The sequence below is a fragment of the Drosophila ficusphila genome, unplaced genomic scaffold (assembly GCF_018152265.1).
Source record: "Drosophila ficusphila isolate 14025-0441.05 unplaced genomic scaffold, ASM1815226v1 contig_127, whole genome shotgun sequence".
Lineage (NCBI taxonomy): Eukaryota > Metazoa > Arthropoda > Insecta > Diptera > Drosophilidae > Drosophila > Drosophila ficusphila.
The window spans coordinates 108853-128054 of record NW_025064016.1 but is presented as its reverse complement, the minus strand read 5'-3'; the positions used below and the strand labels follow the sequence as shown (position 1 = coordinate 128054).

Sequence of the window (19202 nt, the reverse complement as noted above, 5' to 3'; positions counted from 1 at the left end):
TCGGTTCAAGGGTAGTTCATAAAGTCGATGTTGTAAAAATCATGCTCGTGGAATAAAAAAACAACAACGTTATGATTATTTTGCCATTATTTCTATATATATTTTTTGATCTTTCCTATGGCAGCTATATGATAGGGGTATTCGATTTTGTTAAAATTTAATCCGAAATTTAATAACCGTTAGAAAACGCCATCTTGAAGAATTCAAGTCGATCTGATCAAAAACAACGGCGTAATAATTTTTTATCCTTTATTTTTTGACCTCTTGTATGGGAGCTATCCGATATAGTCGGCCGATCCGGCTCGTTCCGACTTATATACTGCGTGCAATAACTACACATCTTTTGGGAAAGTTTCAGCAAGATAGCTTTAAAACTGAGAGACTAGTTTAGGCAGAAACGGACAGGAGGACAGACGGACAGACAGACAGACGGACAGACGTACAGACGTATTTCGACTCAGATCGTGATGCTGATCAAGAATATATATACTTTATGGGGTCTAAGGTGTCTCCTTCACTGCGTTGCAAACTTCTGGCCAAAATTATAATACCCTTTGCTCTGCAAGGGTATAAAAACCAAACACGTTAAAAATTCTCTGATAATAGTATTATTTTCAATGCTTTTACATTTATATTTAAAAAGTAAAATATTTAAAAGTCCTACCTTAGACAAAATGTCAATTTAAAGCAAGCTTAAAATGCATCTAGGCCAAGACTGCCTAGGATCAAAACACTGTTTAAAGAATAATGCGACACTTTTAACATGTTGCCGACTTTTTGGTTTTATGGTTTGACTTTCCATCAAAACGGTAATGGTCAATCAATAGCAAGTGCCGAGCTTCACGAGAAAACTGTTTAGAATGTGCAACCACAATATATAATTGCACAATTGTCAGTGTCAGTCTTTTGCCACCTCTCCATTCGCAATACGCCGTGAGTTTCCAATGCGGAATGTAATTGGATTAGGCAGCAACCAAGTCCGAGACCCAGTATCAGTATCAGTCCCAATTGCAACGGAACTGTTTGTGACTGCCACAGATTGGCACGAATCCGTTACCAAAACTGGAGGGTTGCATAATTTAGGGAAAACATGAGCAGGACAAATCAGCCGAAAATCGTTTTCAAACGGAAGACGAGCATTGGAAGCAAAAGCAGTCAGCTTATTGATTATGAACGCATTCAGGGAGATTTTGTCGTTCCCCCAGCACCACCTCCACCAGTCGTACCACCTAATGATGGACAGGGAAAACTCAAGTTGAAGCTGAGTTCGTCAAAGATTTTCCTTCAAAAGAACTCGCAGACTCCGCAGAAAAATCTTCAGGCTGCACCATTATCGGATACAGTTCGTCGGAAATCAGCCCCACAGCTGTTTACCTTTACCATTGCTCCCAGAGGAGATGCGAATTCCGAAAAACAGCCCACACCGGTGCCTAAACTCCCGATACTTGCACCGAAAAGCTCTATTCGGCGCTCAAAGACCTTGGGACTATCAAATGACGCCCATGTTGGGATTTGTGGATTACCAACGGCTGAGGACATCGGACAGCAGGATAGGGATAGTGGCAGTGAGCCCACCAGCAGCTTGGCTGGAGGAGGTAGCTCTACTTCTCCGGAGTCCTTACTGGACAATATCCTCAGTGGTGCCTCCTCCGTTTCCGTCCAAAGTAGTAGCAGTAGTCAGGCAAGTAATGCCACAGTGGCACAACCCATCAAAGCCAAGGAACAACTTCATCCGAAAAGGTTGCTCAGCCTGAAGGCCTCCCCGGAGTTGAGGATCTCGCCTCCAACGCCAGACACCGTCCAACCAAAGCTGCAGAATCTACCTCAACTTCTTCTGGCAGCCTCTCCAAGGCCAGAGATCTTTGATGCACCATCGCCCCTCATCAGGAGTCCCTCACGATCTCCTGCCATCTCGCCAGCAGTTTCCCCATCGCCCAGCATTACCTTAAGACCCAGTACTCCACCCGGGAACACCATAACCTTTACGGATGATCTCAAGTGCGCCATCTGCCTGGATGTTTACACGGATCCTAGAACCTTGTACTGTCTACACTCTTTCTGCCTGCAATGCCTGGTCAGCGAAAATTTTAAGGATGACTCCTTGTGGGATCAGGATCATGGCCGAAGCGAAGATCCCTCGAGCTATAGTCTAAGATCAGAGATGGGTGGTTCTAGTACTGAACTCACCGCTACGGTTTCACCCGCCAGGCAGCGGGGAGCAAGTCTTAGTCTGAGAAGAAAGAAATCCATGGATCGCCTAGTGATTAGGGTAAGTTTGGAAAAAGAATTATAAGGATAAAAACATGTAAACAAATAGTAGAACCCTGCAGAAGTATTACCGAATTAACAAAGTAGCTCCACCAACCAAATTATAAAAAAATCTAAGAAACAACTCAATCAGGGCAATCATTGATTGTTCTCCACAATTCCTTGAATCCTGAATTCCGATGTTAAAATTATAAACTACAACAAAAAAACAAAACTGTGCTTGTGCAGAGGTCTTTAGAGTCAAAAGTATACCATATAACCCACTTCTTATAAACAGTCCAAGAGTGAAGGCAAGCGATCGACCAGTTCCTTTGGAACCCGGTTCACCGGAAGCTTTGTAAGTGAAGTACCTACTCGATGTATCCGTTGTCATATTTGTAACTACTCTACGGATCTCCCATTGGGTGGAGTGCGTCAGCTTCCTCAAAACTATTTATTAGTAAGACGCATCGAGGCCTTAAGATTACAAGCTGGTGATGATGTCATCTCTAAGGTCTGGTGTTCCCTTTGCACCGAGGAGATCAGTGTAAGAAGAAGTGAATCATAGAAATGCCTTTTTATTAACGTATCCTTCAATCCAGGCCACATATCATTGCATTAGTTGCACTCTGAATCTCTGCACTTTGTGCAAGGAGGCACACGAAAGACAAAGGAGCACTGCAAATCATCGGATGAGGGGCATTCTGGAACTTAGACGAGCCAGGAAGCAGAAGCAACAGCAACTGGGATTGGGTGATAATAGTAAACTCGTTCTCCGGTGTGGAATCCATACCAACTTCGAACTTAAGGCCTTCTGCATCAACTGTCGGCAATTAGCCTGCACAGATTGTTTGGTGTTGCTCCATAAGGGTCACCGTCATGAAACTATTGCCAGGGCAATTGGACATCAGGGGAAGCTTCTTAAGGAAGCCACGGATCAAACGCGTCCGCTTTGTCAATATGCAGAGCACTCCATCGAAAGGTTGAACGAGATTGCAGGCGGCATCAACAAGCGATGCGACGATATCCAAAGTCAAGTGGAAAGGTATATGCAGAAGTACATTGAGGCCTTGGAAGTTCATCGAAGGACCTTGCTCCAGCAAATCAGTAGAGCTCGGGAGTCCAAGGTGGAGGTAGTAGTTAAACAGCAACTGGATCTCGGTAATATATTTAATTCAAATAGTTTATTATTAAGTAACCACCATTGTTATCTCATGGTTACTTTTCCGTAGAAAAACGCACTCAGCAGGCTATGGATGCAATACGATTTAGCCAGGAATTGTGCGAGATTGGTGCCGATGTGGAGGTCCTAAGTTATGTAGCTATACTTCTTAGACGCTTGGAGTACTGTCAACAATTTAAGCCGCCAGTGGATCCAAAGGTGGCTAGACCAAAAATGAATTTGCAATTATTTAACCATTCCCCTTCTAGATATCTGATTCACTGCACTTTCTACCAAAAATCCGAGCTCCTTCGACTAAAGACCAGCGCGATATACCTCTATACGGAATTATAACCATGCAGGTTGTGGAGCCGAGTTTGTGCACCTTGGAATGGGAGGGATTTTCCCAGCTGCGACTCCACAAAAAAGCAGACCTGCTGCTCCACTCCAGAGATGCCGATGGGGTTTCCCTTTGTCACGGTGGTTTAGAGATCAACTGCATGTTGAAGTATAAGGAAACAAGCTCCAAGTTCCTACCCGTTGAGGTGTCCGACAATCGAGACGGCACCTATAACATCTCCTTCACGCCGGATGCACAAGGAGCTCTCATCCTCACAATCACTATTAACGAACGGCCCATTAAAGGTGGACCTTTTACCTTTCAGGCGCGACAGGTTCGTCCGCATACGGGTATATATCACTGCTGCTCCTTTTGCTCCGGAAAGGGCAACCGTAATGTCATGTGTTCGTGCGACGGTAGAATGCCTGGATATAGTGGCTGTGGTCACGGGCACACAGGACATCCGGGAAGACGCCACTGGTCCTGTTGCGGAAATGTCCTAGAGAACTCTGAATGCAATGTGGCCAACAAGCTTTTAAATTCCTAAGGAAATTGCCAAGATTTCCTTGCGATTTAATAACTTTAATGGAACAGTACCTTTTATATGAAATCAAAAAAATTTCGTTACGGTATAAATTAAGGGCCCTGACAACCTTAGATTCCTTGCGATACCAAACCTAAAATTTATCGCTGCTTTTAGTACTTTACCTAGAATATCCCTTTCAAAAAAATGTCCAGAACGGAACTTATATAAAAACACTTGTATAAGCTTTAACTGAAAAAAATTTTGTTTATTCATTACAAATTTAAATCATAAATACAAACATGAATTCCAGACAGAAGAAGAAAGGTTGTCCGGTACTTCATGAGCTGTGAGGGGGTTTTGTGAACGCCTACGGGGAGGCCAGAGATATATCTATGTGGTTGGTTTTTTCGTTTGATGAATGAACGCTCTTTTCCGCTCTATTAATGCTGCAACCTCGGAGCTAATTTAATCCTCGTTATCAGAGTACCAGGACAGTCGCTCCTCGTAGAAGTGAATCACCATCTGCGGGATTTTCTGGTTGGCCACTGAAGAGGGCACCATTTCGGCCTGGTCGACGCCTTTAAACTGAATAAGGAATGTCAGCCGACCATTGTTGTCGGAAGCGCCCAGGATCTTCTCGGCCTCCAGTCCGCGATCGAATCCTGTGGATCCGGTCGATAAGGAATCGCCGCTGTCCTGCTCCGCCTCTGCAGCGCGTTTTGATTTGTTTCCAGTCGGTGCTAAGGAAAATTAAAAATGTTATTCGCCATGTGTAAATGGTTGGTATCAAATACAGTAGAATCCTGTTATAACGACTCCGCTTATCGTGTCCGTCCGGGTTTTGCGACGAAAACTCGATGGTTTGGTTGGTCCCCATACAAAGTTACATATATGAAAGGGCCTCCGCTTAGAGCGTTTCCGCTTTTAGCGACAAACCGCTTATAAGAATGAAATTTTTCAAGAACATTGAAAAATTTAACCGTCGTGCCAGAAAAAAATACAGTGCCATAGTTCCAAATTTAAGCATCAAAACACGCTGTTAGAAATGTATGTATTTGTCAGTGATCGGCACCCTTGCTTGTGTGCGTAGCAGCGACACGAAGGATCTTGCACTGGCACAACTCTCTGTTAGTTTTAGCTGTCGCCTTAACAACGCTGCTGCGAGAGAGAGAGAGAGTCGAAGTGCAATGCCGACGTCACACTGTGTGTGTAGACCTCATAGCCTATTCCATGAGATGTCCCGTTGTATTTCTAGTTTTTTCTGCTTTTTTCCGAGTAAAACTAAAAGCGTAAATTCGGCAAATGCAAAAAATGCAATAATAAGCTCACTCAGTTTTTAGTATTTTGAGAAACCCATGCTTTTGAATTAAATTTATCAAATTTTTTTTTTAATTCAAAAATTAATTTGATTTACTTTAAAAACATATTACGAAGCCGGTAACCATAAATAAACAAAAAATAAAATGTTTTTTGGTTCCTTTTGCTTAGTGCGTCTTCCGGGTATAACGACGAAAAATCGTCGGTCCCTTGAAAGTCGTTATAACCGGAGTCTACTGTAATTTTAAACTATTTTTAATTTTCCGCACCTTATACCATATTTATATTTATTCTTCAAAACTTAAAACACACCTGAATTAAATTTTTTTTCTAAAGTAAAACGCATTATCAGTCCCAGACTTCTAGTCCTCCTTACACGTTAAGATTTTTGTACTCAGTAGTTGATGCAAAATTATCTTCGTCTCTTTCTAGCACACGAATTTCTCGTAAAGAACAATATTTCGGTCTGGTTTGCTTCTTTTTTAAAGGGCATCATAACTGACTTCGTTTTTCTTAAGGAAGTTCATCTACATATATGTTTAGGTTTGTAAATTCCGGCTACCTCTAGTTCTTATTTACTCCAAGTACTACTTTGCGCGCAAAAAGGAGTTAGTGTAGAGAAAATATTGTTTTCTAGGTACACAAAATTGAGCGGCTCAATAAAAATATGTCTGAGATACTGAATGTTTGTACGGAGAAGTTTGAGAATGCTTAATCCTAGAAGTAAATTTTTGCCTACCTGATGGCTCTTCCGACTTTCGCTTGCTTGTTGAGGAAGCCGATGTGCTAACGCGTCCTGGGGTTTCCTTGGTCTTTGCGCTACTGCTGGGACGATCCTTTTTGGAAGCTGCCGCTTTTTCCTAAGAGTCGGTAGCCAGATATAAACGGAACTCGAGCGTACTCAACTGTACCTGGCAACACATCGCACTTACCTCGTCCTTTCGGCTCAGCTCGTACTGCTGGATAAGATCTTGACAGTCGAGATTGCTCTCCGGTTCCCAGGTGTTCTCCGTTTCGGGGTAGCCCTTCCATTTAAGGTAGTACTCAACCTAAGGGTAACAGACGCCGTTGTAAGACTCGGTGTCGTGGGAATGTCTGGTCCTACGGATCACTCACCTTTCCCTTGCGCACCCGCCTGTCGATGATCTTCTCCACGGCGTATTCCTCCTCCTCCTCCTCCGCATCGGAACCCTTGCTGGATGTTTCAGGATTGTCGGATTTCTTGCCCATTTTGTTTGTAATTTAAAAACTTCGCACGGGGGAAAAAAAAAACTGCACATCCACACGCACACGAGCACATGCAAAAATAACATTTTTAGTCGCTTTCATTTATCACAACCTGCGGTCACTTACCACTAGTTCTATATCGAGAAAAATACTTTCGCACTGGCGCGATTTTATTCATATGCAGCAGCCGCCGTGCTGACGATACGATTTTTTTTTAATAAATGATAAGTCCGCAAAAAAAATGCGCCTTCCAAAGTGACGCCGGTGAAACAGTGCTCGAAAATGCCCACGGCTTTCCAACACTGCGCGGCAAAACATAGATTGTCAAGTGTCAGATTTACGTAAAATGTAGAAATGACATATTTTTCACTAAGTTTATTTTAAATTAGTTATTAAAATTAAGTTAGTTAGTATTAACTTTTCAAGTCAGTAAGTACATTTAAAAAAAAACGGTAAAATTGCGCTTTAGCGGCTTTTGCTAAAAATGGTCTAGGAATTTTTTTTTTTTTAATGGATACCTTGGGGCCTAAACATTAATAAAAAAGTGGCGGAAAGCTTGATTTCTAAGTATTTATTTGTAAAAATAGCAAAAAAAGCAACTGGCCATAGCTTTTCTGGGTATTCACTCAGTACTATAAAATCACTCTGAGTCATTTCGCAACCTTTACAGCGTTCAGTAGTAAAATTGGCAGTGCCTGACATGGTAAAATTGTTAAATTTCTTTTGTTTTTAAATTTTCACACAATTGCAGCACTCTTCATCCACAACACATTCTCAACGGTAAAGTTTTTCGCTAGAAAAACATGGCAATGTTCTAAAACGGGTTGCCTCGCGGCAGTAATAATTGCAATTTTAACACATAAATAATTAAAATTTAAGCTTTCCGCCACTTTTTATTAATGTTAAGGCCCCAAGGTATCCATTAAAAAAAAAAAAATTCCTAGACCATTTTTAGCAAAAGCCGCTAAAGCGCAATTTTACCAAAAAAACTTTCAATACTAATTTCCGTTTTCATTTGAAGGTCAAAACTTAATTTAAAAAGCCGCTTTGAATTTAATACAGTTTTTAAATGTAAAATAAAATAGCCGAAATCAGGGGCGGACGCAGGGGGTGTCCGGGGGGCCCATAATCTCAAACTTTTTCAAATTCCCTTACAGCACACGGTCTTTAAACCATATAAACTAAAAAAATTGGTAAATGTTTACAAGTGCGGTGCACGGTAAATACAGCTTAAAAAATAAAGTAAAATATGGAAACGATGTGTTTTTTCTAAAACTTCGAAATCCGTTGGCGGAGAGTGAAAATTTTGCACCGTTTTGTTGTTATTAGCAATTAAAAATACGATTTGTAGTACAAATTCGGATCTGAGTGACCGTATTTGCAATAATCCGCCACCAGACGACTGCAATAATCGGCACATCACATGCAAATACGGTCACTCAGATCCGAATTTCTACTACAAATCGTATTTTTAATTGCTAATAACAACAAAACGGTGCAAAATTTTCACTCTCCGCCAACGGATTTCGAAGTTTTAGAAAAAAACACATCGTTTCCATATTTTACTTTATTTTTTTAAGCTGTATTTACCGTGCACCGCACTTGTAAACAATTACCAAAATTTTTGATCGGACCCCCCCAAACAAAAAAATTTTTCGATCGGGACCCCCCAAAATTTTTTTCTTCGTCCGCCCCTGGCCGAAATATAAAGAAGTCAAAACTTTTGTATATCGATTGTTGGTGTAATGTTGCCCACTGCTCCTTTTGATGCGCTTATCAACACTGTACAACAAGCGCGAATTTCACGCATTTTCGCCAGATTCTGTTCTCATCTTGCCTTTCTCGAAAATAATAAACGAAAAAATGCCCAAGACAAAGAAGAAGCAGCAGGCCTCCTCTTCAGAAAGCGACAGCGGTCCAGAAGATGTAAGTCAACTCGAAAAATTCTGAAAACTGTCTCCCTAATCAAAACGTCTGCTTATAATTAAGCGCAATCAGCCGGCGAGCAAGAAGGCCAAGGAATCGGCGCCAGCCGGTGCTAAAACTGGTGCCGGAGATTCCGGAGGAGATGGTGCCACCACTTGGACCCTCGAAGGACTTCGCCAAGTGCGAATCAATGAATTCCGAGGGCGCAAGATGGTCGACATCCGAGAGTTTTACGAGAAGAACGGAGAAACTTTGCCCGGCAAAAAGGGCATATCACTTTCTATTAAGCAATGGAAGAAACTTCTTGAGGTGGCTGAAGAGGTCACCCGCGCCGTTGAGAATTAAGTGAATCCATGCCAAAATTTAACTCATAGGGATTAATTTACGCTACATTATGTTAACAAGCGTTTAAGTGGGACATTCCCAGTGAATAAACTTTATCTTTGAAACTTATCTTTCTTGTTTGGAATTAGTCATGCGGCTCCTATTTGGCTTTTATTTCTTTAGGCTTCTGCAGCTTTATAAATAATTGATTTCTTATCTTCCTATTAGTCAATTTTTATGACAACTAAAAACGAATATCTATATAAATAAATAATGCATTTATTTTCATTATTAGCTTACATAGGTAAATAAATACGATTGAATAATCTATTTAATTTCAAAACAATTTTTTAGTGATATTCCGAATATGAATTTAGACTATGTACATTACTTAAAAAGGATTGTAATTCAACCTGCATAAGCAATATATAATTAATATAGTTTTAGACCTTAAAAGTAGACGCCCAGCAGTATGCAAATGGTTAGAACAACCGCAAACGGCAGCCATGTCTTGATGAAGCCCCCGATTCCGACGTACCGACCGCAGACAAAGAGCCACATACTTAGGATGAGCATGTTCCAACTGGTGCTGTTATTGTATCGCATATTTATAAGCGCCGTGGCCACATGCGAATGACAGTTGTCACAGAAGATATTGTGAATGCGAGTGCCATAGAGCACTGATGCCTTGGATACCGCCTCGTCCCAGGCGTAACTGCCTCCCTCTACATACTTTGGGTGTAATCTTAAGTAGCGAGTAGGCCGCCCAAAAGCCATGTTGTCCTCCGAAACGAAGTATGCGCCGGCAAAGTCTCGGATCACTCCGGCTGAAGTGCAAATACCCATGTGCCCGATCATGGGCAGCAGCCAGGTGAGCACCGGAATGGGTGTCCAAACAATGCAGTAAGGGAAACGTTGGTCCTGGGCACTAATTGGTGGCAACCTATCCGGTCCACCATCGCCAGATCCTCCTCCGGACCCACCCATCGAGATCTGAACGCCGTCCGATGTTTGTCGCTGGAGTCTTGGATTCGCCGACATTATTACACTTAATTAGATTGATATTTGTGCGGGGAAACCACAACGAACCAGTCACTCACGGTCTTTCCGGTCGTAATGCCCACCAAATCGGCCGCTAACTTTTCCGATTGGCGTTGAATTATACGATAAGAGAAAAATAAACCAAGCGCAATTCACAGATTGCTGGAAGTATGGGTACGCACTTAATCTACCTGTATATTTATTTACTCGTCATTTTACAGTGTTGGGAAACGCTGTCTGAAGACAGGAGCGTCTAAAAAGGGTTTGTTTTCAAATTCGAATTTAAAACTTTAATTATAAACACTTTTAAAGCGCAACTATGCGAGTATTGATGTTAAAATGTGTTTTCTTAACCTTTTTAATGAAAAGATTTATAATTATAAATGTTTTAATTCGTTATTAGGTCAATCAGAAAACACTACTTCCGCCCCTGCTGCGAACAGCTGTGTCAGCTTTTGTGGTGGGAGTGATAACTGAAGCTGTTTATTTGTTAAGTTGCTTTTTCTATTGCGAAATATAAGTTTACAATCGTTGGCCATGACACAGGTGTTCATCAATGGAGCAAGAGACGAGGCCAATGTGCGGGAGTTCGAGAGCTTGGGTACGATGTTGAAGACAGTGCTTACTGATTCTAAATTTTTTCTTTGTTGAGCAGATCCCTCGATTAAAGAGCTCATCCTGGCAGCCACGGAAGCCAGAAAGCAGGCTTATTGTCCTTACAGTAACTTTGCTGTAGGTGCTGCTTTGAGGACCAGCGATGGCACCATTTATTCTGGTTGCAATATAGAAAACGGGGCGTATGCCACCTGCATTTGTGCGGAGCGCACTGCAGCCGTCAAGGCCATTAGGTCAGTGGGTCAATAGTATTATCTACTAAATAAGTTTTTTTTTTTATTTCATCGTATTCAGATTACGGTAGACATTTCTGTTAAAGATGTATACACTTATAAAGATTTGATATGCTTAAATAATTTTAAACTATTATACATATAGTGTTATATGAACTTTATTTTAAGACTATTTTTATTTACAGCGAAGGCAAGCGCGACTTTGTGGCCTGTGCGGTGGTGGCCCAGCAGGATAATGGATTCACCACACCCTGCGGCGTCTGCCGACAGTTCCTCTCGGAGTTCGTCAACGGCAAGGACATCCCCCTATACGCCGCCAAGCCAACCAATCTCCCACTGAGGGTGCTATGCACCAGTGTTCTCCAACTGCTGCCCAATGGCTTTAGTTTCTCAAACGGAAAATAAGAAAGAAAGAATTTTACAGGGTGCAAGCCCACAGCAATCCATGTGCAATAATTTATGTGACTCCCCCGTTTGTTGTTTTCTGTAAACCCACCCCTCGCTTTTTGTTGATTGAATACTTTATACATGGCATATGTTTGTGTTTTTCACTACTCTCGATCGTTATTGTTAACACACAGCTAGTTCTCTCTCCCGATCCGATATGGCCAAGTGTTTATTTTCGTCACCACCGCTCGACAGAGAGGGTTATCATGATAGGCAACTTCGCGCGGCGTTGTCACCACAAACCGTCCATTCGCCAGCGGACGTTCAGAGGAGAAACACAGAGCCACGCACTCGCCTCGCTAAAAATAAAACAAAATCTTAGAAAAGAGGCGTGCCCCTATTGATCAAAAGTATTAAATAATAATGACAGATCTGACAAAAAATTTTGCCCGTCCAGAGAAGACGGAAGTGGTGGTAACCTTCGGCAGTCTAGGTAAAACTTCTGATTTAAATTGACAACACAGTGTCCTGCAAAGTTATTTTTAAGATATTATTGTTACTTTATATAGCAAAGATATAAAATGTTATAGATAATTTTTACTGTATACTTAAAGTGCTAAATTATTTATTATGCCTCTGTGACGTGGATTGTTACGAATTCCAGATCTATCGGTTCAAGAACTTTTGACAGCTGCTTTTCAAGTGCGTCAGCGAGCCTATGTTCCGTACAGTGGATTCAAAGTGGGTGCTGCTTTTCGGGCCAAGAGCGGCGGACAGATCTTCAGCGGATGCAATGTGGAGAACGCGGCCTTTACGCCAAGCTCTTGTGCGGAACGAACGGCTATAGCTAAAGCCGTAAGTGAAGGAGCCACCGAGTTTTCTGCAGGAGCTGTTATCGCCTACGAACCCGAAGTTTTCACCACTCCTTGTGGCGTTTGCCGCCAGTTTATTCGGGAGTTTGCCAACGAGGATATTCCCATCTACATCGCCCAGTCTATTGATGCAAGGATTAGCGCGAAGGAGGAACCGCTTCAGAAGGAGGACCCCATTCTTTGCACCTCAATATACAATCTGTTGCCTAGCAGTTTTCACACCTACCGGAAATAATGCCACTAGACTGCAGGAGCCGGGCGATAGAGAGAGAAATCAGTTAGTTCAAGGTTGACACACAACCCCTTTACTGCCTCTTGTCAATAGTAATCTATATCATTTTAATCTAATCACTTGCAATAAAGAAATTTACACTATTAAACAAAAAAAAAAACAATATGGAGATTACCGACTTTTGAAAATTGGACAATAGAATGTTATAATTCATCCGATTAAGATTGTAAACTTAGTATAAAATTGGTAGTAAAGCCAATTTTCTTTATAGATAGGTAACGCTCTATCAATAGAGGGAATTCCCACTTTTTTAAAAGTGAAACTTAATACAGTATAATTCGCTTAACTGCATCGAGTCGATTGCAGTGATTTTGGAGGCAGCTATCTTAAAAAGGCAGCTAACGTAATTTTTAAATTTTGAATTTCGTCTTGATTTTTAATTATACGGTTTATTGTTGATCTGTCACACTTGTATTTCGTGCAGAGAACACTTTTATCAACTTTTTCGCTGACAGCCGTAATAATTTGGAGCTTTTCTTTTAAAGTTAAGCCAACCAAGCGCTTCACTTTACCCATTTTTACGATTAGGAATGATTTATGCACACAAATGGCACGATCAAAACAAACGAAAAACGGACATGCGCAAAGAGATGCAAGCGTTGCCATATGCACAAAAAAAGATACATGATTAAAACTCATAAATTTGTTGTTTCCAAATTCGAATCCTAGATGGCGCAGTTAAGTTGGATGATATTCATAGAATAAGACAGTTAAATTCTGCCGAAACGAGGCACTTAAGTGCGAAAGGCAGCTAACTTGAATGCAGCAAACGTAATTAATTTCATACAAATGAGACCATAAATGCAGAAAAAATAGAAATAAGGCAGTTATCTTGACGATGCAGCTAAGCATCGAGGCAGTTAAGCGAATTATACTGTACTATATTTATTTATTTGATAACAGCTTTCCAACACCCGGGACATATAGTCAACAACGAATTTTTGGAAGACAATCTTTTCTTAAGGAAATCATTAATAAATCAAGTTATAACCAAATTATTTTTTCTAAACACACATTCGAAAATAGATTTTAGAAATAAAAATAAGAAAATGAGAAAAAGTCTTAATTTGTAATGTTTCTAAAGATTAGAAAACAAATTTATTAACATATTTAAACAAATCTTAGAAACCCAGGGAATTTCATTGTCCTCTGTTATATATCAGGAATGACATTTGTTTTTTAAAAACTTCTATCAGTATTTGCTTTTGGCACAAAAAATTTATTATTTTACAAATTTTAAGTTAACAAAAAAAATGGCTGAGAAGCGGAAACTCCTCCAATGCTATATGAGAAATCTGAACGAGCTTCAGGACGAACTAAAGCGAAAGGAGCTGGAAAAGAAAATGGTGGAGCTGGAGTTGTTGCAGCGCCAAATGGCTCGTCGCCAGGAGCGTTCGGGTACCAAATGCGCCGGCGGCAAGATGAAGGAGCTGCGGCAGAAAAGATTACGGAAGATTCTTTGTTCCTACATGTCGACGTTGGAGGGACTGCTCTGTGAGCTGGCCCGAAGGGAGGCCAGGCTTAACGGGGACAGGGGTCGGGCCAGCGAATCCGAGAACCTGCAACATCCGCAAATGCTAGAGGAGTTCACAGTTGCCTTCTGTGCAGTCGGTTAGTCCTGTACCCGCATAAATGGTACCTATTTGCAACCTAATCCGATTAATGTAATTTGGCCCAGGTGAAGACGGCCGGGAGCTGCTGGAGGCGGCTCTTTCCGCCCGCAGATGCGCCTATGCCCCGTACACCAATTTCAGAGTAGGAGCAGCTTTCCGGTCCAAGTGCGGTAGGATCTACACGGGCTGCAATATTGAAAACGTGGCGTTAACGCCGGGTAACTGTGCTGAGCGATGTGCTTTGGCTAAGGGAATAAGCGAGGGCGAGAAGAACTATACAGCGGGCGCTGTTGTGGCCTATCATCCAGATGTGTTCACAACACCTTGTGGCGTCTGCCGCCAGTTCATACTGGAGTTCGTGCGAAAGGACATCCCCATCTATATTGCAAAAGCTCCGCCACCGGAACAGGAGAACTGCATTCCTGCCATCCAGGATGACGATGAAGTCCTAGTCACTTCCGCTTACCGTCTGCTTCCGTACAGCTTCAATACATGTGACGCATAATTTCCACACTGGTATACCGTTTAGGTCCTTCTCCAAACTTTTGCGGTTGAAAGATTTAATTTAAAATTTTATTTAAAGTTAAATTTCAAATAAATACGTTTATTAAACGTTCAAGGGAGTAAGATAAAAAGGTCGGCTTTTAAGAATGGCATGCCTTACTTTGCTTAAACATAAATTTAGCTCAATGAGAAGTCGAAACAATTTACAATGGTAACTTCTAAACGTACTTAATAACCGGTTCTCCCGATCCGTAGATGGCGTACTCGCTTTTCTTGGCGAACGGTGTTACTTCCGCATACTCCAGTATCGGTTTTACTTCCGGATCAAACTCCACCGTTCGGAACCGGGGATCCGTGAAGTTGGCTCGTACCTCGGTGATTGATCCCGAATGCGGAACCCGTTTGGTGAGGTTCTGGAACTCGCACCGTCGCTTGGGGCAGAGATTCGTGGGTCCGTCGTCGCACATAATGGGATCCGGTTCCCGGGCTACTTTCTGAGGGGGCGGCATCTTCTCTGACCAATTCCAGTATGTTATATTATCGTGAGCTGCTATTCCACCACATAAATCCTCGGGACTCATGCGTACATACGAAAGATTGTAGGTGGTGGCGGAGGGATCCAGGTGCTTGCTGTAGGACGCCTGCGAACGGTCGATGACCAGCTTGGTGGCCGCAACCGGGGTTGGCATTGTTACCGGCAGTACCTCCTGCTCCTCTGGCAGTTCCTTAAGCACGAACGAGTCATGACTAACACTCGAAATTGGCTTCATCTTTCGCTTTATAAAGCGAAGATAGCCATCCTCGAACGGCTTCATGTATTGCGTTTTCACGCCAAGGCAGGGATTCCTGAGGGCATTGGGATCGTTGTACTGGAAGGATAGACGAACATGATACATATACATATACAAAGGTAAATAAATTTTATCTTAATCTACTCACCTGCCACACATAATTAGCCATGCTTTCGGAGGTCAGCTTCTCCGACAGTAGCGGGTCATTCACATAAATGCCCTTGTCCGTGAACTTGGCGTTTAGCTTGTTGCCCATCCTCAGATCAGTGATGTGACGATGTCCACGATAGTACGAGGTTCTCCAATCAAGATCTTTGGCGCTGGCAGGACGCTTATAGTCAAAGACACCAAAGTCATCCATGGCGTAAGGATTTTTAATGCCCAAAAATTAACTAGAGGAAACTGAAACAAACTCTGGCAAGAATACAAATTTTCAGCGACTGTGGAAAAGTGCTCTCCTTGGTACGCTAAATTTTGGAACGTTTGCTGTTGCCTGGCTACAGAACCGATATCAAGCAATGCTAGTATACTGACTGTTTACAAACAGCCCGCTTTCTGTACAATATTTCTCGTTTATATTTTGCTTCAAATGCAAGTGTTTACAATATAAATGTAGTGTATGCTTTAGAGAGGAATGCTTGTTTGACAAATATAAAAGCGCTCTGTTCGCAAAACAAATGGATATTCGTTAATACAATACGTGGGCTAAGATAATAATGTTGCACTCGATCTGGCCTGTGCAATAATAAACTGTTTGCTTAGCAATTAAACAATTGATTTACTTCGTCTCCCGGGGGCGTTTTATCAATGAGGCGTGCGCTTCAAAGGGGTGTGTAAACAATGTGCGGGTGACTCGTCCTCCTACCCCTCCTCATCAACTTCCGGTCTCTCCAGTTCGTGCGCCTCCTCCGGCTCTCCGTCTCAGGCAATCTCTTTGAGCGCTAGTAACGATTGGCGCAAATATTCGTACTGAGTCTTGGCATGCTTTATCTCCAGTTCCGAGAGCTCCACAAGGCTTAAACAGAAAATTTAGCATTTTCAATCAAATTGTAACAATATATTAAGAGACCTTTACTCACCTCTTTTTAAAAGCAGCTACCCGTCTGTTACGGAAGCCGATCAATTCCTCCTTTCCACAAGCAGACATCGATTCAAACTTCTCGCAGGCCTCCGCTTGGGCAGTCTCAGCCTAAATGGTTTCAAATATCAACGATTAAATAAATTTTAAACCTTTAAGACTGGGTTGCAACATGGACATGCTAAAGTGAATATTGGTGGAGCATCTGTGAAATTCATGCAGCAGTTACGTGGGGTGGCAACACATCTACTAAACCGACGGTTAAAATGTTAAATGCCAAATACCTCTTGCACCTCCAAAGGCTGCAGAAACAGAACCACAAACACGCACAAAGAGTGAAGAGGGAGGGACAGGCAGAGCAGAGCAATGTGGGGTTGTGGACGGTAGAAATAAAATACAAGAACGCAAATAATTTTTTGTTTGTAATTAGTGAAGCGTGAGAATTAAATGCCCCGCTGGAAACTTCTTTTAGGGGAAAACAATTGCTTTTTAAACGATCTGAAACATATTTTTGAAAACAATTCTAACCGCCACCCAATCTTACCGCATGCACATCCTTGTTTTTCGAACGAGCCTTCTCCAGATTTCGATTGGCTGTCTCATAGGCGGCCAAACAGCGTAGACGTCGGATTAGTAGAGCTTTGGCTGCATCGCTATCTCGCTGATAGTAGCGCAAGGTGTCGCCCAACTTGAGATCCTGATCGCTGGCGACTCGGGTCTCCAGATTCTGAAAAGCAGAAGAAAATAACGTTTATAATATAAAAACAAGTTTGGAGTAAAGACTAAACTTACCTTTATTCTTTCGAATATCTCCGCTGACTTCGCCACAAATGTCTCCACATTGCCCTTCTCCGTGGTCGAAAGTTGCGTCAACGCATTTGAAATTTTCTGATGTGAATCGCCTACATCTTTGTGGCGTTGCGTCATTTTTTCAGTCCTGATCGCTGCTTCGCGTAAATGACCATGGTACTCAGTAAGGAACTGTAGCTCATTCTCGAAGAAGTCATTCACATCCCGCACTGTAGCGCTCAGCAGAATTTCGTCTGTGGTCTTGCCCAGGGATTTGACAAAGCCACCAAAGATGGCCATCTTCTTGCGTGGCTTGGCGCACAGGTCCTGGTCATATTCGAGAAATACCTTAAGGTGCTGGTCGACACGAAAGACAGGATGGCTGGCCAGGCGGCGCAGGAACACCTCATGCATGGCCACCGTCTTCTTGAAGGTGGCTAGGTACTCGCTGAAAGTAAGCAAGGAGAATATGAGTATATAACATCAATAGCTTTTTGTAACTTACGCCTCCAGCTCAGACTTCATCTTCTTAAACTCCTCTTTGGTCATGTTGCCCTCGCCTTCACCCAATCGCTGCAGCTTTTCACGGGATGCATCAAAGTCTGGACGCGGAGGACAAGGAGGTATCTAGGTGGGATAACCACAAATTAGAAAGCTTTAAACAATTTTTGCGGATATGTACTTACAATATAGCCTGCGTAGTCGTCATTCTCTTCAATGCGATCATGCAGCCAAACGAACTCCTCGTGCTGGCGCACCACATTGTTATCTTTTTTCGCGAATCCTGGCAGCGTAGTGCGGGTGTGGACTGTGAACTTGACCTTCTCCTTTTCGCTCAGCGCATCGGAGATCTCCACGTGGAGGGCGTTCTCGCCCAGAGCGGCGGGCGTGGCCGGGGCGGAGGACGAACTATCCGGCGATGTGGCAGATCCGCTGCCATTGGTGGCACCACTTGGTGCTGATGCTACGCCTGTTGCTGCTGAATTCGCCAGCGGATTTGTGGGCGAGGCGATCTCCATTGTGGCTCCGTTGTTGGCCGAGGGGCCGCTCAGTATATTTGAGTCATCCGTGCCGTCCTATTGGGGCAAAAAAAAAACATTAAATCGTCCATTCTTTATACGCCCATTTTTTGATGATAAGATTTTCTTTGTGTGCGGACAAGGAGTCATATTTGATGCCACAAAAACTTAATTGAAACATTATAAAGGTTTTTGGCTTTCGTTGGGTTTTTAATTATACTTACCATCATTTTGCGGCGAGTGAATAACAATTGGATTGGGCTAAAAACAATTAATACAAATTATAGAGAGCAACACGAATTTTAACTAGTGGTGGCCAGGGTTGCCAATTCATCTCTCTTTTATAGCTAGATTAGATATTTTTACCTAGCCGGCAATTTCGGGAGTTTATTTATCATAGCTTATATTGCTCTCATATATCGAGTTAATTGAATCAACCATTCATAATATGTCAAGGAACAAGGAATCAAAGCTAATTTTAGCAACACATTTTTAAAACTAAGCTGTTCTTAAGATTTAGCTAGACCATTGGATTCGGTGCGTGGTGGTTAAAAGCAATCGAAATATCGATAGCTCAGTGTTGGAAAACCGAAAGCGAAAAGTCCGCTTATCATATTTAAATTAGTGTATGTTATGTTATGTGATAGTTATGTTTATGCTTCTGGCCTAACATAAACCAAAGCCCAGAGGAAATTATTAAACCTTTTAGCTAATAATCTAAAAACAAACCTTTCAAAGGAAAAAGTTCAGCGCATCCCAAATGTGTGACCAAATTGATTTGATGCAGGCAGCTAAAATTGTCCATGGTAATTATTTTTGTTATAATATCCATTGTAGATCCCTTTTTAAGTACAAGGAAAGCAATTACAATAATAGTTTATTCAGCTCAGATCTACACT

At 42.1% G+C, this 19202-nt stretch overlaps 9 protein-coding genes across 12 annotated transcripts; 5 read left to right on the top strand and 4 right to left on the bottom strand.

The window, feature by feature from the left end:
* Window positions 1–674: 674 nt before the first annotated feature.
* On the top strand, window positions 675–4418 carry LOC108092690 (tripartite motif-containing protein 45). Its single transcript, XM_017192399.2, has 5 exons — window positions 675–2269; window positions 2546–2794; window positions 2850–3408; window positions 3480–3628; window positions 3679–4418. Exons 1-5 carry the CDS (start codon window positions 1091–1093, stop codon window positions 4294–4296), a joined length of 2754 nt encoding a protein of 917 aa, XP_017047888.2. The 5' UTR covers window positions 675–1090; the 3' UTR covers window positions 4297–4418.
* Window positions 4419–4514: 96 nt separating this feature from the next.
* LOC108092694 (heterochromatin protein 1) lies at window positions 4515–7095 on the bottom strand. The gene is made up of 5 exons (XM_043209413.1): window positions 6946–7095; window positions 6709–6863; window positions 6525–6641; window positions 6332–6452; window positions 4515–5015 (listed from the first exon to the last, which is right to left on the bottom strand). The coding sequence occupies exons 2-5, from the start codon at window positions 6820–6822 to the stop codon at window positions 4741–4743; spliced, it is 627 nt and encodes a 208-aa protein (XP_043065348.1). The 5' UTR covers window positions 6823–6863; window positions 6946–7095; the 3' UTR covers window positions 4515–4740.
* A 1487-nt stretch (window positions 7096–8582) lies between these two features.
* LOC108092722 (RNA polymerase II transcriptional coactivator) lies at window positions 8583–9198 on the top strand. The gene is made up of 2 exons (XM_017192451.2): window positions 8583–8745; window positions 8809–9198. The coding sequence occupies exons 1-2, from the start codon at window positions 8587–8589 to the stop codon at window positions 9088–9090; spliced, it is 441 nt and encodes a 146-aa protein (XP_017047940.2). The 5' UTR covers window positions 8583–8586; the 3' UTR covers window positions 9091–9198.
* Window positions 9199–9330: 132 nt separating this feature from the next.
* Window positions 9331–10357, bottom strand: LOC108092718 (transmembrane protein 222). Of its 3 annotated transcripts, none has more exons than XM_017192448.2 (2): window positions 10159–10356; window positions 9331–10093 (listed from the first exon to the last, which is right to left on the bottom strand). In XM_017192448.2, the coding sequence occupies exon 2, from the start codon at window positions 10054–10056 to the stop codon at window positions 9520–9522; it is 537 nt and encodes a 178-aa protein (XP_017047937.1). In that variant the 5' UTR covers window positions 10057–10093; window positions 10159–10356; the 3' UTR covers window positions 9331–9519. The 3 variants fall into 3 exon arrangements, with proteins under 3 accessions (XP_017047937.1, XP_017047936.1, XP_017047935.1); XM_017192447.2 differs by having other exon boundaries at window positions 10170–10354; XM_017192446.2 differs by having other exon boundaries at window positions 9331–10357.
* A 188-nt stretch (window positions 10358–10545) lies between these two features.
* LOC108092721 (cytidine deaminase) lies at window positions 10546–11492 on the top strand. Its single transcript, XM_017192450.2, has 3 exons — window positions 10546–10711; window positions 10766–10958; window positions 11144–11492. The coding sequence occupies exons 1-3, from the start codon at window positions 10648–10650 to the stop codon at window positions 11361–11363; spliced, it is 477 nt and encodes a 158-aa protein (XP_017047939.2). The 5' UTR covers window positions 10546–10647; the 3' UTR covers window positions 11364–11492.
* Window positions 11493–11721: 229 nt separating this feature from the next.
* LOC108092719 (cytidine deaminase) lies at window positions 11722–12618 on the top strand. Its single transcript, XM_017192449.2, has 2 exons — window positions 11722–11838; window positions 12010–12618. Exons 1-2 carry the CDS (start codon window positions 11769–11771, stop codon window positions 12450–12452), a joined length of 513 nt encoding a protein of 170 aa, XP_017047938.1. The 5' UTR covers window positions 11722–11768; the 3' UTR covers window positions 12453–12618.
* Window positions 12619–13668: 1050 nt separating this feature from the next.
* On the top strand, window positions 13669–14757 carry LOC108092717 (cytidine deaminase). The gene is made up of 2 exons (XM_017192445.2): window positions 13669–14120; window positions 14188–14757. The coding sequence occupies exons 1-2, from the start codon at window positions 13763–13765 to the stop codon at window positions 14625–14627; spliced, it is 798 nt and encodes a 265-aa protein (XP_017047934.1). The 5' UTR covers window positions 13669–13762; the 3' UTR covers window positions 14628–14757.
* On the bottom strand, window positions 14706–15877 carry LOC108092716. Its single transcript, XM_017192444.1, has 2 exons — window positions 15566–15877; window positions 14706–15495 (listed from the first exon to the last, which is right to left on the bottom strand). The coding sequence occupies exons 1-2, from the start codon at window positions 15776–15778 to the stop codon at window positions 14845–14847; spliced, it is 864 nt and encodes a 287-aa protein (XP_017047933.1). The 5' UTR covers window positions 15779–15877; the 3' UTR covers window positions 14706–14844.
* Window positions 15878–15969: 92 nt separating this feature from the next.
* Window positions 15970–18661, bottom strand: LOC108092715 (sorting nexin-32). 2 transcript variants are annotated; one of them, XM_017192442.2, is made up of 8 exons: window positions 18528–18661; window positions 17971–18360; window positions 17790–17911; window positions 17288–17732; window positions 17040–17222; window positions 16780–16797; window positions 16497–16606; window positions 15970–16432 (listed from the first exon to the last, which is right to left on the bottom strand). In XM_017192442.2, the coding sequence occupies exons 1-8, from the start codon at window positions 18531–18533 to the stop codon at window positions 16339–16341; spliced, it is 1368 nt and encodes a 455-aa protein (XP_017047931.1). In that variant the 5' UTR covers window positions 18534–18661; the 3' UTR covers window positions 15970–16338. The 2 variants fall into 2 exon arrangements, with proteins under 2 accessions (XP_017047931.1, XP_017047932.1); XM_017192443.1 differs by lacking the exon at window positions 16780–16797 and having other exon boundaries at window positions 18528–18660.
* Window positions 18662–19202: the final 541 nt, after the last annotated feature.

Coding starts and splice junctions, on each gene's coding strand:
- LOC108092690 (XM_017192399.2), top strand. CDS start 1,091: ATGAGCAGGACAAATCAGCCGAAAATCGTTTTCAAACGGAAGACGAGC. Junction 2,270..2,545: donor TGGATCGCCTAGTGATTAGG/GTAAGTTTGGAA, acceptor TCTTATAAACAG/TCCAAGAGTGAAGGCAAGCG. Junction 3,629..3,678: donor AGCCGCCAGTGGATCCAAAG/GTGGCTAGACCA, acceptor TTCCCCTTCTAG/ATATCTGATTCACTGCACTT.
- LOC108092694 (XM_043209413.1), bottom strand. CDS start 6,822: ATGGGCAAGAAATCCGACAATCCTGAAACATCCAGCAAGGGTTCCGAT. Junction 6,642..6,708: donor GGCGGGTGCGCAAGGGAAAG/GTGAGTGATCCG, acceptor TGTTACCCTTAG/GTTGAGTACTACCTTAAATG. Junction 6,453..6,524: donor AGCTGAGCCGAAAGGACGAG/GTAAGTGCGATG, acceptor ACCGACTCTTAG/GAAAAAGCGGCAGCTTCCAA.
- LOC108092722 (XM_017192451.2), top strand. CDS start 8,587: ATGCGCTTATCAACACTGTACAACAAGCGCGAATTTCACGCATTTTCG. Junction 8,746..8,808: donor GCGACAGCGGTCCAGAAGAT/GTAAGTCAACTC, acceptor CTTATAATTAAG/CGCAATCAGCCGGCGAGCAA.
- LOC108092718 (XM_017192446.2), bottom strand. CDS start 10,110: ATGTCGGCGAATCCAAGACTCCAGCGACAAACATCGGACGGCGTTCAG.
- LOC108092721 (XM_017192450.2), top strand. CDS start 10,648: ATGACACAGGTGTTCATCAATGGAGCAAGAGACGAGGCCAATGTGCGG. Junction 10,712..10,765: donor GCGGGAGTTCGAGAGCTTGG/GTACGATGTTGA, acceptor TTTGTTGAGCAG/ATCCCTCGATTAAAGAGCTC. Junction 10,959..11,143: donor GCAGCCGTCAAGGCCATTAG/GTCAGTGGGTCA, acceptor TTTTATTTACAG/CGAAGGCAAGCGCGACTTTG.
- LOC108092719 (XM_017192449.2), top strand. CDS start 11,769: ATGACAGATCTGACAAAAAATTTTGCCCGTCCAGAGAAGACGGAAGTG. Junction 11,839..12,009: donor GGTAACCTTCGGCAGTCTAG/GTAAAACTTCTG, acceptor TACGAATTCCAG/ATCTATCGGTTCAAGAACTT.
- LOC108092717 (XM_017192445.2), top strand. CDS start 13,763: ATGGCTGAGAAGCGGAAACTCCTCCAATGCTATATGAGAAATCTGAAC. Junction 14,121..14,187: donor AGTTGCCTTCTGTGCAGTCG/GTTAGTCCTGTA, acceptor AATTTGGCCCAG/GTGAAGACGGCCGGGAGCTG.
- LOC108092716 (XM_017192444.1), bottom strand. CDS start 15,778: ATGGATGACTTTGGTGTCTTTGACTATAAGCGTCCTGCCAGCGCCAAA. Junction 15,496..15,565: donor TGGCTAATTATGTGTGGCAG/GTGAGTAGATTA, acceptor CTATCCTTCCAG/TACAACGATCCCAATGCCCT.
- LOC108092715 (XM_017192442.2), bottom strand. Junction 17,912..17,970: donor ACGACTACGCAGGCTATATT/GTAAGTACATAT, acceptor TATCCCACCTAG/ATACCTCCTTGTCCTCCGCG. Junction 16,433..16,496: donor GTAGCTGCTTTTAAAAAGAG/GTGAGTAAAGGT, acceptor TTTCTGTTTAAG/CCTTGTGGAGCTCTCGGAAC.